The sequence below is a fragment of the Ptiloglossa arizonensis genome, chromosome 9 (genome assembly GCF_051014685.1).
Source record: "Ptiloglossa arizonensis isolate GNS036 chromosome 9, iyPtiAriz1_principal, whole genome shotgun sequence".
NCBI lineage: Eukaryota > Metazoa > Arthropoda > Insecta > Hymenoptera > Colletidae > Ptiloglossa > Ptiloglossa arizonensis.
The window spans coordinates 1,652,849-1,671,965 of NC_135056.1; the positions used below are offsets into that span (position 1 = coordinate 1,652,849).

The 19,117-nt window shown below is 31.8% G+C and overlaps 1 protein-coding gene and 1 pseudogene across 12 annotated transcripts in view; both read left to right on the top strand.

The window, feature by feature from the left end:
- LOC143151317 (uncharacterized) overlaps positions 1-11,633 on the top strand; it is a 146,463-nt gene extending 134,830 nt beyond the window's left edge. For all 12 annotated transcript variants that reach the window (XM_076320339.1, XM_076320341.1, XM_076320338.1 and 9 more), the window contains one exon: positions 11,122-11,633. In XM_076320339.1, the coding sequence (XP_076176454.1) occupies positions 11,122-11,419 (298 nt within the window). In that variant the 3' untranslated portion in view covers positions 11,420-11,633. The remainder of the gene's footprint in view (positions 1-11,121) is intronic.
- Positions 11,634-12,789: 1,156 nt separating this feature from the next.
- Positions 12,790-14,275, top strand: LOC143151433 (uncharacterized; annotated as a pseudogene).
- The last annotated feature ends 4,842 nt before the right edge of the window (positions 14,276-19,117 follow it).

A 19,117-nucleotide genomic window follows, 5' to 3' on the forward strand; every position in this document is an offset into this window, starting at 1 on the left:
GGAAAAATTATCATTTTTAGCAATTAGTATCGCACTTGAGTTCTCATATATTTTAATTGGCTCCTCTAACTTCATATTGAATGCTTTAATAATTCTCCGTATAGCATTCACTTCTGTTGCAGCCTCAAATAAAGCAATATCTAGTATTGTCTAAGGGTGTGGGATATCCGACATTACGAGCTCGAGAAAGTCTTGAAAAATTTGACAGGACTCGGGCTGGTTCCCGATTTACATAAATCCTCGGGCCACCCGATGGTTTTGGGCTACTCGGCAGTTTCGAGTAGCCCGGTACCTTCGGATAGCTCGATTTGACAGTGAGAGATATAATATTTCTAATAATGAGCGATTCGCAACATGCTTACTATAATATTATGTTACGTTTTCAAAATCGGGTTTTTACCTTTACAATATAAGACAGGCGAAGTACATATTATAAATGTTTCTAAATATATTGGAATAAATTTATTTTAAATTAGTATTTAAGAAACATCATTTTTCTACATATATCGACAGCAATTTTGATCTTGTCTCTGACACTATGTTTTCTGATAAGAAAAGGAGATGCTCATTTGTCACCTGTGTTGCGGGTATTCCAGAAACAATCCGTGCAATACATGATAATATAGGAAATCTTGCACTATTAAATTCCTACCATAGGATTCCTACCATAAATAAATTTTCTGATAAATAAATTTGTATTTCTCGGTTTTTATATACGATAAAATCTGAATTTTTTTTTCTTTTCGTTTGGAATGCCAAGTTCTTTGTTTAAAAAATATATGAATGACGATGTTCCACCTATTAACGAATTTTTTATTAATTATGAATTAGGAAAATTAATTACAGGAAATTATTCATGCATTATGGATTTACCATTTTCACGTGTTATATTTCCAACAATGTTTTTCGTATTTTTTGTAGGTATGTTACAATGTATGGATGAAATTTCTTCATTGAAAATTTCGATATAGTATGTTTTATTTCTATTAGTATAAAATGATTTATATATCTTGGATCTATAATCATAAATTACACACACACACACACATTACCCAGCAATATTTTCACTCAAATTGATTCTTATATTCTGTAGACTATTTAAATGATGCATATGGGATGTAATGTTACCTTGTTTCACTTTTAATTCCTTTAAACAAACTGTGCATTGTGCTGTATCTTTCCTTATTGTGCTGTAATTCCTTTTTTCAAAATATTTCCACACAGAACTTTTCGAGCATCTCTTTTGCACAATATTTTTACTATTATCTGAACTTTCACTGAATACTAAGGTTGATATTGCTCATTGAGAGACAACTACGCACCTTCATCTCGATAGACTAAACCATTTGTAAACAGACCAGAGCACAAAGTATAAATCTTATGTTTCTTGAATACTAATTTAAAATAAATTGATTTCAATATGTTTAGAAAAATTTGTAATTTGTACTTCGCTTGTCTTATATTATATAGATATAATATCGACTTTGAAATCGTAACATAATAGTAAACATGTCGCGAACTGCTCACTATTCATATTTTTTCCGCGCAACCCGAAATTATCGATTAATCTGATAAAATCAAGGTATCCGAAAGTATTCTTTACTGTTGACTTGAAAACCCATGGCAAGAATGCGAGAGAAGTGAAAGGGATATACCTATTCTCACGCACATATTCAATTTTAGTTCGCTATTCGTCACGACAGTTACAGGCACATGTGACACTGACCGATGAAGAAGGTAGCGAGATGTAGAGAGATAACGAGAAGCACGCGGGGGGCGAAGCTCTATTGGGGTAGATGCATTCATATTACTAGTTTTTTACAATATGCTAGGAAAGCATTATCTATATAATTACCAGTAGAAGTAAGTAAAATTCCTTTCAGAAACAAAAATAATTTAATAAAAATTTAATTTAGAAATAATTAAAAATGAATTTCTATTCATTTCAAAAGAAGTTATGTACAGTGTGTGGCACATAACTGTCGCCACGATTTTTGAGGCACTTCCAATAGTTTAATGAAACAATTTTTCACACAAAAGTTAATCAGTTTCTGGTCAGTTATAAATTTAGATATAAAAAAATTTTTCTTGATAAATATTAAAATAGCTTTCATGTGTTGATGTACAGATAAAATGTATGATAAAGATGTACACTTTCTTTAAGAAAAAACTTAATTTCTGATTTCTATTATTCTGTTCGCCCTGTATTTTTTATATGCGGTAATAACAATGTTAAATTTTAATCCTTTTGAAAATACCATTGCTCGGGATGATTAAAGTTAGGTCGGATTGTATCATACAAAATATTTGATTCTATTAAGGAAAATTAAATATATTTCAAAATCATCTTTATTAGTCCACATATAGAAAAACTATTAATATTACAATTATATTGTTTTTTATATTAAATAATTTATGAAATAAAACAGACGATTTATGCATTAAACATAAACATAAGCGAAACCTCAATAGTTTTTCGTCTCCAAGCTTTATATTTATGTACATATTGAGAGAGGGATGCAATTGAAATCTATTCCTGTTACTACTATATGACAGAATGCGTGGCTAAGGTTCAGAACGTGCGGCTCAAAGGATGGGCGGTCTGACGTTTATTTGATCATGTGTCGTCCCTTGAGACTTCAAGACAGCGGATGGCGATACCGGGTTACCCGAAACTGCCGACCAGTCTGAAACTATCGTATAATCCGAGGGTTCTGTGGATCGGGAATCCGCCCGAGTTCGCCCGAGCTTCTACAGTCCGATCCGATTAGTCGGATATCCGCACACCTTTAGTATTGTCTCATTATAGATCGTCATTCGTGTTTCGTTATAAGTAGTTTCTCTACCCCTTCCACTGCTTTTGTAGTTGCCGCGATGAGTACAACAAACTGCGAATAAGCGAGGGTACATGACAATGGCACACCATAAAGTGCGCTCGAGTCTTTGACGGCCTTAATAACTAATCTTATATTGTGACAATCTTTAAATTTCGTTAAGAAGCCCTTACTGATATTGAATGAAGGCAGTATCCCAATTTAATTTCCTATTAAGAATACTTTCCTATTTAATAAATCCGTGAGTGGATTTTTCATTGTCCGCTGTTCTAAAAACCATGTCTGAAGGCGGTTTTCCAAATCTTCAAAACTGCATATCCTTCTTCTTTCAAATTCAATTTGCAGACTCTTTAACTGTATAGCTTCTTGATTTATTTTCCTCACATTGAATATATCGAACTGTTTCGATACAGATTTGATACTGCTCTACTAAATTGGTCATAGTTCCTTTTGCCGCATTCAACTTGTTGAGAATTGCAATCTTTCTTTCTATCATATTAACAATAGTTTAACTATAATAATACACGCAATTGCAATAACAATTGTAATAGTACAATTAATTAAAATTTTTCAAAATTTAAATAACTTTTCCTTTAATAAAAACGATATTTATTTTCCTGTATCTTTATGCAATCTTTATGCTATATAATTTGCTACCGTCACATGCCATCTCATTCACTGGTTGTCAAACTCGCCGTGGCAAAGAACAGAAGAATTGCAAAATAGAGGATTATTTCGTTGTAAGTCTCTATAACGAGATAATACTGTATTCCGCGAAAGTCGATGACTTTGCTACAGAGTTCTGCTTACACGTTCTCCAAAATTCTATATTTCCGTATATTCGTATAATATATCCAGAAATAAATCTTCGGTCTACAGTATCTCCGGCCCAATCGGCGTCAACATAATTTCGGCATTATAATATCTCTTATACACTAATTTTAGATCCCGTACATTATATATGTATTTTAATATCCTCATAGTATATTTAAAATGTTTTATCACAACAATTTTGAAATCCACTTAGATAATTCACACTAAAGAAAATATCTGATCTCGTACCAAAACTTACGTATAAATGAGCTCCTATCAAATTTCGATACTTAATACTTGTATTTAATTCTTCGACTGCCTGTAATTTTAAATTAGTTTCCATGGGCGTATTATACAACTAAGCATTTTTAATTTTGTACTTTCTTTTTTGACTTAATGTCATTACACTATCGTCTAGTTGACTATATTCGATCTCTATACCTATATAATCTCGAACTTTACCTATATCTTTCCTCTTAAATTTATTCGACAACTTAGATTTAATATCGCACATAATTTTCCTATCTTTGGCACAACTCTTTGGTATATAATCAATAATTATATTTATTTTGGAAACCTAGTTTTTTTATATAATTATCGAAGCAATCTACCTCTTAAACCATACAGTGCCTTGTGTAATTTATAAACTCTTTTGTTTTTATCGTGAAAACCCAAAGGCTGTTTAACGCATACTTCGAAACAGCGATAACAGTCTCAATGTTTGCATCTTTGTCACAGGTAAATAGATGTTCTCAATTTCTTCCTCATGTTGGAAACCCTTGACCTCCTAAAATAACCTCCAGTTTTTTTTTTGCACATACCCATTTAACGTCTAAAGCTTTCTTATTTGGTGTCTGAACCAATTCCCAAGTTTTATTTCTATCTAAAGCTATCCATTCCATTCCTTATAACTGTCTTCTACTGCTCTTCACTTCTATCATTTCCTGAAACATGCTTAATATATTTGCAACAGAATAATTTACATGTATGTATGGATTTACATATCTCTCGGACGATTTTCGATTTCTATTTGATTTTTTCCTTGCTGGCTCGTCATTCTTTTGTTTTGCTTCTTTTGCAATTTTCTCTTTGTCTTCTTTTTTTGCTTCTTCTGTCTCACTTCCTAACTCTTCTATATATTCTTCATCCTCTTTTACATCATCTTTGAAGTCTATATACTTTACATTTTCCTCTACTAAGTCTACATGTCTGGCCACACTTATCTTATCATCTATTCAGATTCTAAACCAACGTCTATATATCCTAGTAATACACCTAGCTTGGTATTCTTACTTTTGAAATTCGTACAAATATTTTACTTCCATATAGAAGTAAATTTTTAATAGTTAGTTTTACATTGAAAAATATCTCGTAGGAGGTCTTATTTCTATGTTTGCCAGTGTTCTATTTTTAATATATAAGCAGCTTTCACATATTCAGACCAAAACTTTCTATTGACTTTTGCTTCTCTTGGTAGGCATTTGACCATGTCGATAATCGACCTATTAAATTTCTCTGTTATCCCATTTAATTCATGCACATATGGTGGACAATGCATTTTCAATTTCCCTTTAAATATTCTACGTTTCTATCTTTCTCGGGCAACACATCTATCAGGTCTCCAATATAGCTATAACTTTTGGTAGTGATTTCAACATATAATTAAGTTTTTCTGTTTCACTTACACTCGCACCAGTTATTTTCAATTCATTTACAGTTTTCTCAAATTTATAAAAAAATGATGTTAAACCTTGATGTCTTTTAATTTTATACTTTCTACATTATTCCTGCATACAATCTATAATGCTGTAGATTCTTGTTAATACATTCCGTTAAATTTTGTTATTACATCATATGCTGTCCTAGATTAGTTATATATTTCAATTATTTACTCGTAATAACACTAGATATGTAATTTATTGCTTTTATGTCCAACTCATCCCAAGTATCTTGTGTTTTATTTGATAATTTTGTTTCTTTTTACTACCAAGTTGCACTTATATTTTAAAAATGTCATCGTACGTTTTTTCCAGTTTTTATAATCCGCTTCCATCAAAGACTAGTATTACTCTGTCGTCACATATTATATATGCTATCTTGAATGTTCTCAGTTCTTTACCAATTTTCTCTTTTAAACACTGTTCAATCTCTAATCCAAAAATCAACCTCAGACTCTACTACCATGTAAGAAATTAAATAAGGAACGTTCTACTCATAGACATAGGAATCATTATTTATTTAATATCTACTTTGAATAAAACACTCTTATAAATCTCAAACACATGTAATCATTCTGATACACACTCTTCGGGTCGAGGCGATGAATCACTAGGGAGATGCTAATATTCTAGGAAGGAAATGGCTGCATCGACATCTTAAAGCTTATCAGAGTTTATTATCGGCGGCGGTGGTAGTAAGTTGTGACAAGTCACAGGTGGGATTGATAAATGGGTCGCGTTGATTATTTTAAATCAAACTCCACCGTTAGTAAAGTCAATAATATGATGGAGATGATTGGTCATCTTGTCGTTGGTGAATGTGTACTCGTTCTTGCTTCGAACCAAACTGGTTTCGTCGATGGTTACCAGGCGTTTATCTGTAGATTTCGCCAGCGTAACAACATCTCCGAAGTCTTTTGGCAAGCTATGAATACGATGAAGTTTTTCGTTCTCTAACTAAACGTGTTGGTTTTATTCTCGAGTAGATATAGTCCCCTCCGGTTTTAATGCAAAGTTGGATGCACCTTTGATCAACTGAAATAAACTGAGTTTAATCTGGACGAATAAGCAGGACATTACTGGTTAATGTAAAATAAATAAATATTCCGTGTTACGGCACGGATGATGAATGCATTTTAACGATTGAGAAAAAAGTAGGTGCAAGGAAAAGAACGATTCCAATATAAATTAGGCAAGAATTTTTACTGGTGAGAATTTGGAACATCAGTCCCTTTTTGTACTTCGTAAGCCGTCTAGAAAAAGTTGATGGGCAATTTTATACTAGTCGAAATTTACAGCAGGAACTAGGATCCTGATGTCTTCGCTAAACTCCTCTAGTAAAACGCTGACAGCAGTGATCTGAGTTCCAAGGAAGTGATTCCGTTCATTGTCGTTCGTCTCGTTAAGAAGGAAGATATAATGTTCTTTCGGCTGGCTGTAGCTATCCTCGAGCATGATGTCAGTATGCACGACAACAGACTTAAAAGTCGACTGATTTTTAAGAATGCCAACGATTGTATTCTGTTCAACGAACAACCAACCAAAATTGAGGTAGATTTTCGATAGGTCATCGTCATCAATTATGCCAAACAAAGATTTGGAAATTAATTCAATGACATTGACCCTCGATGGCGTTATACTGAGGTAGAAGTTAGACTAAACAACAGTTTATTGGTCTTAGCTAATCTCCCAAATCGCATAGCAAAGACGTCAAATTTGTGTCTAAATAAAAAATTGTGAAAGAGATATTGCATCGATGGTATCATCTGGGAGAGTAAAAAACGTTATCATTAATTTTTAAGAAATTAATTACAGTTATGATTTTCCAGGTTTCGTGCCACGATCTGGCCCTCCTCTAGGAACTAGTAAGCAAATTATTTGCAACGAATTTTAATTTAGGAGTTTCGTCACGGCATAGAGATCGAATTATTTCAAAGCAGTTTTTGCGTTTCTGAGTGGAATTATTATGAATCGAGTCTTTGTCTCCGATTTTTAGTTCAGGGAGCCTTTTCCTGATCATACCGGACATTAAGTTTCTGTTTGATGCAATCGATGTTTCTGCGAAAAATTGTAAGTTCTTCTTTTCCTTCCTTTTCCATAGTTCAAAGAGCTCGTCGTATTTAAGCGATGGCACGACAAGCTAACGGAAAATTGACCTTTCATCTAACAGGGAGCTCGTACGGACTGAATTTATTGTTTCGTGGACAATAGTACTGTACGCGAATGTGATCATCTCACCACTTGAAGTTGTCATCCTCCATGCTTCCACAAAAAGATTCATTATCGAACACATGGATGTTCTTAAGGAATTCGTTGCTTTGCAAGCAATATGCAGTGATTCCGGTTCGCGAAATCATGAGAATCTCTTCAAATTTCTCTATTGAACAGGTATTTAAGTGATGAAAATACGTAGATATAATACTCCAGTAACTTATCAGCGATATATTAGGCTGATGTAGTTCCGCAGAGAATCAGTAGCAATTATTACTTTGCAAGTTGATCGTATATCGAAGAAACGTGAATGTGACCACGTCTCATTGACTCGAAAGGTCCCACCACATCCACGGCCGCACTCATTTGGAAGTACTTTCGTCTTAATTCAATCTGACTTGTTCTGCTGACAATTGTCATCTTTCTTGATGCAATCGACAACGTCGTTATCAATATTCCTTCGTTAGCTTTTTCTTAGAAACAGTGGAATATTTTATTTTCTCCGAAGTGTTAAATAACGACACGTATTGTGAATTGTATTGTGCGATGCAAGTGATATAATAATGTTGTTCTCTTCCTTCTCGTTGGATCACTGGAGAAGGAATCTTGAAGTTATTAATCCCCGTACGAGCCCCCAAATAACTGTTGTACTCGTGTGGTATATTGAAGTATATTTAAAGATATTATATATTACAGTGATATTAGTATTAAACGTAGTGTTGGTGATTGGTTTCGCTTTCCACTAAGGTGGATCGACCGCGTATTAAACTAAGCTAACCGTCTTTATGTCCTCGGCACGCGTCTTGATCGTCTTTGTTGCTTAAGTCCTATACCGGTCTTTCGTCTTAGTGTGTCTTTTAATCGTCTCGTCTTATTGTCTTCTTACTCATACTGTCCGCGACACACTCTGCGAACATACCCTCGACGTCGTACTCTTACACTCAGGACACACTGTCCTGTCCTAACTTCTGGACACACTGTGTTGTACCGTTTGTGACATACTGTCCTGTCAACCGTCCCTTTCGCACTTTATATGGTCATGCCCATTCATTCTCTTTGATTCTATTCCTCAGTCTCTCTCACTTCAGACACTCGGTCACGTTCAGCCATCCTAATCGTTCGTTTTTCCAAGCATACCTCACTTTCTCCGAGCCACGTGTACTCTCTTTCATACCCATGCATCCTTACACCTGGTCGTCGTGCAGGACCCCCTGTAAAGGGATCCTCGGGCCTATCATAAAAGCACGTGCTGCCTTGTTTAGGCCCGCGGTCGAAGCAGGCCCAAGCAGACTCGGAAAATCCGACAAAACTCCTACAATAATATATTTTAATCGTACGTGTTGCAGTACTGATAAGGACGGTTTAGCCACATGCAACTTGCAGCGACAAATGTCTCTTCTCTTAACGTGATCCCAAAAAGCCTGGTAAACTTTCTTGAACCATTTCTCATTCGATTAATCGTACAAATTTTTTAAAATGAGGATTAGCTATTTCTTATTAGCAGCATTCAATGTATCGGTCATGCAAATGTTTCCAAACCAAAACTCCTCGTCCTTGTTTGATTTGTTAACGTTAGATCAGCCGGTCTGTGGTCGGAAAAATGCGAGAGAGCGTATCAGCTGCCTGATTTGGTGATTATTTATTTTAGAAGCAACACCACCCATTTTCGTAACCGTGAAATATACTATATTTAGGTCAACTTAGCCCAAACAATGGTTTTACTTGTTTTTTAAAGAATGAACACATATTTTTACTTGGATAAAGTACTTATTTCATTTCTTACGAAGTTTATAATAGCTAATTATAATTCGAATAAACACTCGGAGATAGATTAAAACTATACTATTAGCGTTGGTAAATGTCGAACGACAAACATAACAAAAATGTTATGTGCGCTTTATACTTTTAACTATAGTGCACAATAGTAAAAAACTTTCTACAAGGTCGGACTACAAAACTAGAAGTTAATATACATTATAATTCTACTAAAGTTCTACGGTGGATCTTAATTATACTTAGTGAAATTTTGTTTGAGATTTTTTCTGGAATGCCCCTAAACTTGTCTCATTTTTATGTTTTGAACTCCAGATAAAAGGTATTCTTCAAAAAATTCAGAAAAAATTATTTAGAACGTTGATCTTGACAATATAGTAATACCAAAGTATCAAATATGAACATCTCGAGCAAAACAACACTAAATACACTTTTCCTTACCCGCTACATTCTTCAAGTACTACTAATCAAAGTTAGTCAAATTCATGTAAATTCAATATTTTGTCAAAAATTTATTTAATGTCAAAGTTCGATTTCGGATCAAATTGACCTGGACAATGCATAAGGGGTATTTAGCAATTTTCAAAAGTGTTGTAAATTTGAAACTGACCAAAATGAAAGTTATTTAAAAATATCTCAGTCACTTCCGTACAGTACTAAGGACCGAACATATACCTTATATAAAGTATGCACTTGATGCATGGTCTTGCACAAGAATTAACTGTAACCTTTTCTCATAAATATTCATTGTTTACTGAAAACAAGTAAAAGGTGATGAGTCTAATTTAAGAAATAACCGTTTATAATTTTCAACTAGTTCAGAATTTATAAAATTATCGTGTATTAATCGCAAAAATAAACTTTAATCGAAAGATAGGACACTATCTTTCACGTTCAACGAATTGTAATTTTGCAAGGTTGCCCCTATTAATAAGTACGAAGGCAAAGAATAAATTCTTATATCTATTTACAATGTTATAAATAAGATTTACTCTTCAGAGTTACCGTTAATTCTTGTGTAAAATGTTGCAATGAACGTATACCTCCACATAACATGTAAATATAATCGTCTCGTTCTTAGTACTGCACGGAAAGGACCATATTATCTTTGACTAATATTCATTTGATCAATTTTAAGGTAACAGTATTTTGAAAGTTACTAATTAAGAAGATAAATTCTCAATTTTTCAGATTTAAAAATTTTTCCTAATACTTATTTAAAACAATTGTAAACAAAAATTGTAAACCGATTACTTTCGTAAGATTGAACAATTTTTATTTTGTGTTTCAATGCCTTCGATATAAACTGCTGAAAGCTCGTTCTCATCTAATTCCTAGTTTAATAGTTACAATTTTAAAAAGAAAACGTAACACTATTCTTCAAACTGCTGTAAAATCTGTAATTTTCGAAATTTTTAAAAATACTTCGAAATATGTTTAAATACTGCTAAACACTATACAAATATGAGCGAAATCCGAAAGAGTGCTCCATTTTGTGTTCGATTTCGCGTACAATAAATCTGTACAGAAAATAGCATAGACAAAACATTATAATAATCAGGTGAAATTCTTGTTACAAAGCTTGATTTATGTACAACCATATATTCATAAATTTACGAATAATTATAATTTTTATATGCAATACTATCTTCGTAAAATATACTTACAAAGTTATCTTTAAAAAAAATCCTATACAACTGACAATAAAAACAGAAAAACACGAATTTAAGTTTAGAAATTCAAAACTGACTTTAAATCTTTATGATTTACAGATTATTAACAACTTACCGAGCTTTGGAACGACTGTCACAGAGCGAATTCAATTTAGATCAGTTGGAAGCTGCAGCAAGTGCAGCACAAACTACATCTGGAATCACCTTATTAGTTCCTGGAACACCAGGCGTTACTGGATCGTCTCTATTACGGCGAAAGGAACGAAATCATACGTTAACTATTAAAGATGTCGAAAGAGAACGTGGGAACCAATTATCAAAATACGAGAGAAATATGATGATTTTTAATTGGCTATATACTCTTGACAATACTGCTGCTGTTGACAGTGTAGAATAAATTACGTCAAGTAACATTTATGAAAGTTTATAGCTAATCTAATACCTAAAGACCTGGCCATGCTGCTACGCTTAGCATTTAATTAAAATATTATACGTTATACGACGACATTCACATAAACATGTATCGCAGTTGTATGTCATGGCGGCCGAAAAATTAAAAAATTTGTATATTCTGAGCATTATTTCTCATATTAAAGAATTTGAGTTTCAATGTTAAACATGTGTTGTGATTTAGCGATAATTTTAATTTCAATATAATTTAGCATTGCAGATTATATTATTTATTTTATCTAACACTGTTTGTTTGTTCAATTATTAAATCGTATAATTAATTTATAATTATCAATATATATTCAAGGTAAGTTGAAAGTTTTATTGCGAAATTTTCAGGCATAACTCGAATCTAACGAGAAAGATCTAATAAATATTAATAAAGAAAAGCAAAGTTAATAAAGAAAAGAGGAAAATTGACAGAAATGTAAAAGTAATAATTAAATTGTTTACAAGAGATGGTGTAAACCAAACACATCAACGTAACGTAATCACATTTTTACTCCGTAATTATGATTGATATTATACAAATTTTGTTGTATTCAAAGTTTTCTCTACAGAGTGGGACGAAAACGTGCAGAAACTGCAGTAGAAAAAAAAATTCTATTATTTATTTGAAGAATCGGCACAAAAATTTGCTGAAATTTTTGTGGCCAATGAACAGACTATCTACTAATCTATCTACTAATAGGTTGTTCAATAAGTTTTGTCGTTCGGTAAAACTCATTGAGCAACCTAGTACTATACTGTTCAATAAGTTTTGTCGTTCGATAACCTAGTATATATACAAAGTATACATTTGGTATAGTTTAAGAAAAAGGCTAAGAAAATAATTCAAGAAGTGGATGTCTGCAAAGGAAAATTAATCAGTTTCCTAAACGAGATTATTAAAATGATAAAGTAAACTCTAAAAATGAATGCTATCAAAATAGTTGAAAACATTAAAAATAATTTTGATACTGATCTATCTACTACAATTACACGTATTTTTTATGAAATTAAAGATATCAGATATCATGCTTGAGTGACATAAAAAATATTTACGTTTTTTTATAGTTTCTTATAAAAAATATTAAGAAAAGATTGTAGTTCGTAAATAATAATATAGCCACACAAATGAAGCATTAAAATAAAGTAATCATCACAAACGAGAGTGAATTTAATATTTTCTGGTCTAATAGACACTATAGGTACTATTTGAAGATAAAGAATTTAAAACTAAAACCAGAAAACTTACGAATGTTGCTGTTCTTGGCATATTACAATTGATTAATGGAATAATAAACCATCGGAGTAACTACTTTCAGTGTAGAAAAAATGGGCATTAGTAATAATTTCATGTTTATACACGATAATGATCCAAAGTATCTGCTGCATACAATATCAGAATATGGATATTTACTTGGAATCTGTGAAATTACTTGGAACATCGGATCAAAAAACACCGAATTTCCTCTAAAGGAGGTTTAAAAACTGCTCATATGATAGAATAGAATAAGCTCCTGCGCCGTATAAAATTAAATTTAATTAATTTAATAGCAAGAAAAATTGCAACAATAATTAAATAAAAAGGAAATCCTACAAAGTACATATTTATTAACTGCTTGTTTTAATTATTTCTCAAAATACTTTAAATTACAATTTTTAAATGAATTTTATAAATTCAGCATCTATGCGAATACTTATCGTTTCAATATTTCTGTCCACTTTCTGTTTTTCTTTGTTAATTTTTTGTGTACTGTATTTATTCGAGAAACTTTCGAGAATATATACAAGCTCATTCTTTATTAAAAAAATATTCGTATACTGATCAATTATATTTTTGATAAAATTTGTTTGTAACAAACAACAGATTTACGAAGTTATCTTTAAAATTGATTGGTATACAAATGCTTTTTATACTCACTGTATTTATTTTGAAAATATGGCCAGTACACCATGCTTACAACATGAATTATAATGTCACGAGGCTTTAAAATTTGTATAGGAAATGAAAATGAATCTTATAAAATAATTGAAACTTGTCGACAATTTGGGACGTAATATCATATAAGTAGATTAAACCTTCCCCTGTCATAGATTAAACCTTTCCCCGCTGTCTACAATAGTTTTATATCCTTTTTACTGTCAATGATACGTATTTTCCTTTCTCTGTCTACTTAGTATTCTCTCGCTTTATCATTCAAGCTTATACAAATCAATTTGAAATAGTATAACGATCTCAAAGTGGATACTATATTTAGCAACAAACTTGTAACGGATGATTAATATGCAAATAAGAGCATCAACACAAAAAACTAAGGATTTTTTCATACGTTCTATTTACAAGAGTTAAGCTATGCAAAATTATGTTCATTTTATCATCTTTGAACAAATTCTAGGATAATATCGACTGAGCATTTTCGCGAATACTGAATCTAACAGTTAATACGAATAATTATAATTCATTACATGTAGGGTCTCATTTTAAGCTACAGCAAAAAATATAATTAAAGAAATCGACGATTAATATACAATGCGTGTTTCATGTGGACAATGGTCGCTGATGTGTGTCCAGTTGAAAGACACGTAGATCGCAAATCTTCGTATGTAATCGGTGTTAAATCTTCAGAATCTTAAGTTTCCAATGTGTGTATATAAAATATAAAAGTTTTAATGGTTGAAAAATGTATCAGTGAATTTGTACAGAGTGGTCGACATAATTGTTTCAGGCTATAACTTTGTTGTTGGTGCAGTTAGAGAAGACTGCCAGAGAAAGATGAATGATTCAAAGAATACAAAATCCTCTCATCATTCTATGTAAAAAAGTATTTGACTAAAGTAGTAAGAAAATGATTAGTTCACGAGGTATATTTGATAAATACTTTTATCGAACTAGATAAACGCATCTCCATTACGATATTTTTATCGAATATCATCATCATCATCATTGAGAAGTATGGACTAATGATACTTAGTTCAATTGTCCTTGATTAAAGTATGACAACAATTGAAAAGCGTTAAATAAAATGTGTTCAATGTAATGGAGAAGCATTTGAGCATCTTCTTCAATGATTAAAATATCCCGTGAACTAATCAATTTTTTATCCATCTTCTTCTTTTGACATTTTTCTCTAATTGCACTAATAGCGAAGTTATAATCTGAAATATTTCCGTAGATTGCCCTGTATAATTTCTAGAAAAATATGGTGGAAGTAGGAAAACTCATAATCTTTCCGAGAAGTTTTACTGACTGTAAGTGGAACCGATACATCAACTTGCTCTACATACAGGATCTACATGACAGTAAATTGTTTTACATAATTTACATAAATAAAGAACATATTACAAATTTATGAACATGCAATTTAAGTAAAAAGAAGGCAAAAAAATTCATTTAGAATCGGTACATCTTGTCAAAAAAAACTCAAACAAAAAATATATTTGCAAGTGTTTGAACTAATTTTGTTCAAAATTGATCAAATGACTTAAAATTTGGAATGTTTATATCAATTTTCATCAAAATGATTGAACATAAATCACTAATATTCAGCAATTTGTTTATACCAGGTTGTTCAATAAGTTTTGTCATTTTTTCCATTGTAAAAAAATACTATGCACTTCAACTTTGTACAACTGTAAATATACGAACGAGTCGACAGATCTATATGAAACCTATTATACTTCGATCCCTACAATATATGCTTGGTTTCGTCCAAAAAGCGTTCATCTCCATCCTGACATCCTTTTGCCGGACGGTAGAGATAAATGATAAATATCTCTCTTTCGTATCTTCTGAAAATTTATATTCTAATTCTATAAAAAAAACAGAACAATAAATTACAAGTCGCAGATAACAGTCTTTCGAATTTCCTCTCTTTGTCATGTAACGCGAATAACTGATATCAGGAATATACTCGATTCATTTTTTAAGCATTGTAAATACAGTGTTCCCGCCTTAAATGTACGTTCCTCGGGATCGAAGAGTCACATTTATCAAAAGGGAACGATGTCTTTATGTTTTACCGCGTGCTTCTAACGTAGAAAGAGATAATAAGCTAAGAACGAAGAAGGAACGAAAGTCGAGGTAGTAGCAACATCCGTGAGACAATGACGTCAAAATGCGGATGCGTCAAAATATGAACTTAATTTATAGTTATTTATAATTATTCACTATAAAAGAAACGATTTTAAGGGTTTTTTTATAATCGTATGATTTTAATAACCATTTTTATGTCAGTGGTCTAATTCTTTTAAAACTGTTTGTACTAACATGTAGCTCACTATTATCCGTCAAATACTATAATAATGAGTAATAAAAATGCAAAAAGCTTAAATGATATCAAAGTCTGAAAGCAAGAATTCCAGTTATTATGTAACATATCGCTACTTCAGGTTCATAATTTATCAAAGAGACTTGGAAAAGATGAACAATCTGTAAAAATTATCAATCATTTAATTGTTACTAGTATCAGGTTTCTAAATATTTAACTAATGTGCGCTTATCCGATCAAGTGTTTGCGAGGCAGGGTTGGCTGTACGAATTGAATATTTCTTGCAAAAAGGAGAAACTTCTGTCGATATTATATTTAAACTAAATTGTTATTAGAGTGAGACAATGGTAGTTTTCAATTTTGAGGACAATCGAAAATGTTTCCTAACTGTTACTACAATTTAACTGTACCTCCTTCACCATCCCGATCATAAAATAATAAAACGATTTTATTCTTAATATGAAAAAAGAAGGCTCGAAACAACGGCTATTTTATGAAAGTAAAAGTATAAAAGAACCAAGTCATCCTTTTCACTCAATTACTACCTGATGAAATTTGCTTGAATATTAAAGATGTTGTAGAAACTTCTTGAAGTCTATACGATACAACAATGAATATGTTCGGCCCTGAAGTGTAGACTAGTTACATGGTATTCTAACTTATAAATGACCCCACAAACATAAAAATAATTAAACTTTCATTTTTCATTTCAATACTTTCTATTTATAAGTCACGAGTATTATATGTTTAATTTTTCTCAAATATATCTACAATTTTATGTTGTAGACACTATAGACACTTATTTGAGTTCTCAAATAATTACACATTTATTTAATTATAACTCTCAAATTTACAAACATTCAGATTCTCTATTCCACATGGTATATAAGTTTGGATGTATGTGTTTATTTTTATGAGCCTATCTTAAGTTGATTCCGACTAATACCCCCATGCAATAGACCGTATTGATTTTATAAAAAAAATTATCAGAAAGAGATTATTTATAACTTTGCATTTATGTAAATACCTAAGTGAGTCATCGATTTCCAAAGTAACTTTTTTCCAATTGTACAAAAAATAGATGAGAAGGAAGTATGGATTTGTTTCGGAGGCTGTAGCTTTTGACCGAAAGAGGACTTGATTCTTGTGACAACAAATTTTTAAGAAATCAAACTTCCCAATTTCGAAAACAGTTTATTTTCATGGCGAAATCAAGGTCACTTTCGATTTTATAAATAGACACACATATTCCTTTTTGCCATATTGTAGATGTCATCGAAACAAATTCAAAACACACATTTCACGATATGTTTTGCTAATATAATCGACAATTTACAATGTTGGAAACATAAAACATTTAGCTTTTCGTCATATTTCCCTTAGAGACGGTGTAAACATAATTGATCTAAGATTACTGAATGTAAATATAGGACTAGAACAAAAGAAATGCATTTTGCCTTTCACGACACAATATTCTGCTCTTTTGCACAAGTTTGAATGTGTTGCTGTGATTAGACTTTCTGGATTCACAACTCCGCATGCTGAGATAATTCTCTTTTACAATTATTCAATACTATTAATTGCCGATCGATGTATAACGGACTGTAAATACCCCCATAAAAAAAAATTACGTGTGCCAAGCATGGCACCAAGAACGACCAAATAAATATGAAAAGTTGGAACAGAGGAAGCAAGCAAAGTTCTACTAGCTATCTTCTTGCAAATGCAGTACACTACCACTCTGCTGCGAAAAGAAGGCACAAGTTATTTACATCGACGCTTTGCCCATAGCCCGATGACGCTCATACGATCGCAAGCAAAAATCGCCATTGGCGGAAGACGGTAACGAAGATCGACGGTGGTGAAAACCCAAGCCCGAATGAGAACCAATTCGTAGATAAGATGCATCGGTGTAGGCTCCCAATAAAGCATCAAATATTCATAAACAGAATAATTTGCTTACGGTTTATATACTACCGCTGATTCAATAAGTTATTCGTAATGAAAAAATGAATATAATTTAATATGCGTAATAATCATTAATATTTTCAAAATTACTTATAGCGAAAAGAACTTATTTGTATTTATTAAAAAGAATATAAATCCGCTTATACTTATTTCTATCAAGATAAACTTTATATAATTAGTTAAAACAAATATAACTTGTATGATTTGTAATGTAAGAAAATGTAAAGGTTACATTTGTTTTAATTTTAGTATCACTTGTTTTTGTGTAAATTATAATTATATAGAATTTATCTAGATAGCAATAAGTATAAGTGAAGTTATATTATTTTTAACAAATACAAACTCGTTTTTTTCGCTATAAATAATTTTCAAAATATTAATAATTGTTACACATATTAAATTATATTCGTTTTTTCATTACGAGAAACTTGTCGAATCAGTGATAGTATTTAAACAGAAACGAAATCATTTTGTTTCTTAATAGCTAACACTTGATTGGAAGGCTACGCCAATAACGCAGTATTCTTTCTCACTCGGTCTACGGCTACGATCGCCGTCCTCGGCCAATGACGATTCTTACTTGTGATCTTACAAGCAGTAATCGACTACAGGAGGAGCGAAAATGTAAACACGCTGTGCCTTCTTTTCGTGAAAATAAATACGTACACGGAAATACATATACGACTTCCAACTAATTAACCGGGGCTCGAAGCTGAGCGTGCAGCGCGGGAAAAAGTCCACAGTAGTCCTAACTTTTGATTCCCTTAGCGTTCTGCGCATGATATTGGGTCGGTAAGTGGTGATGGGGAGCGGAGATCTTTTCAGATTATCGATACATCCGTATGATGCTCTCCGCCTCTGATGTAATCTTTATTGTTAGTTTATTATTATATAATATATGTTGTTATTTAGATCATGTAAATATTTATCTTAAGTTACTATATATATATATATATATTAAATATAAGTGTATATAAATAAATAAATTAGGAGTATTCATTTTTTTGACTTTTCAATATTGCCGCATTTGTTTGTCTCAATGATAATGATACATTTAAAAAAAATTTACTATTATGCCTAAAGGCAACCTTTGTCGATAAAATTTTACTTAATATATTACAATATTATCAATCTCAACATAATCAATCTCAAAATTCACTATTTTATTAAAAGAATTATTTCTCATGAATCAAAAATTGATTAAAAAATTAATCTGACAAAACAATTTTAATAAGTTTCTAGTGTTTCCAGTGCTTATTGAACTTTTCGGCGTTTCGGCCCACTGTACGGAACCTGAACCTCCTCCGATGGGAAACCATGGACCCACACACACGACCCGTATTCCCTAACCATGTCACCAGGGAGTCAATGATACTATTTCCCGCAAATATTGTCTCATCATCTTTTACTTAACACTCGATAAA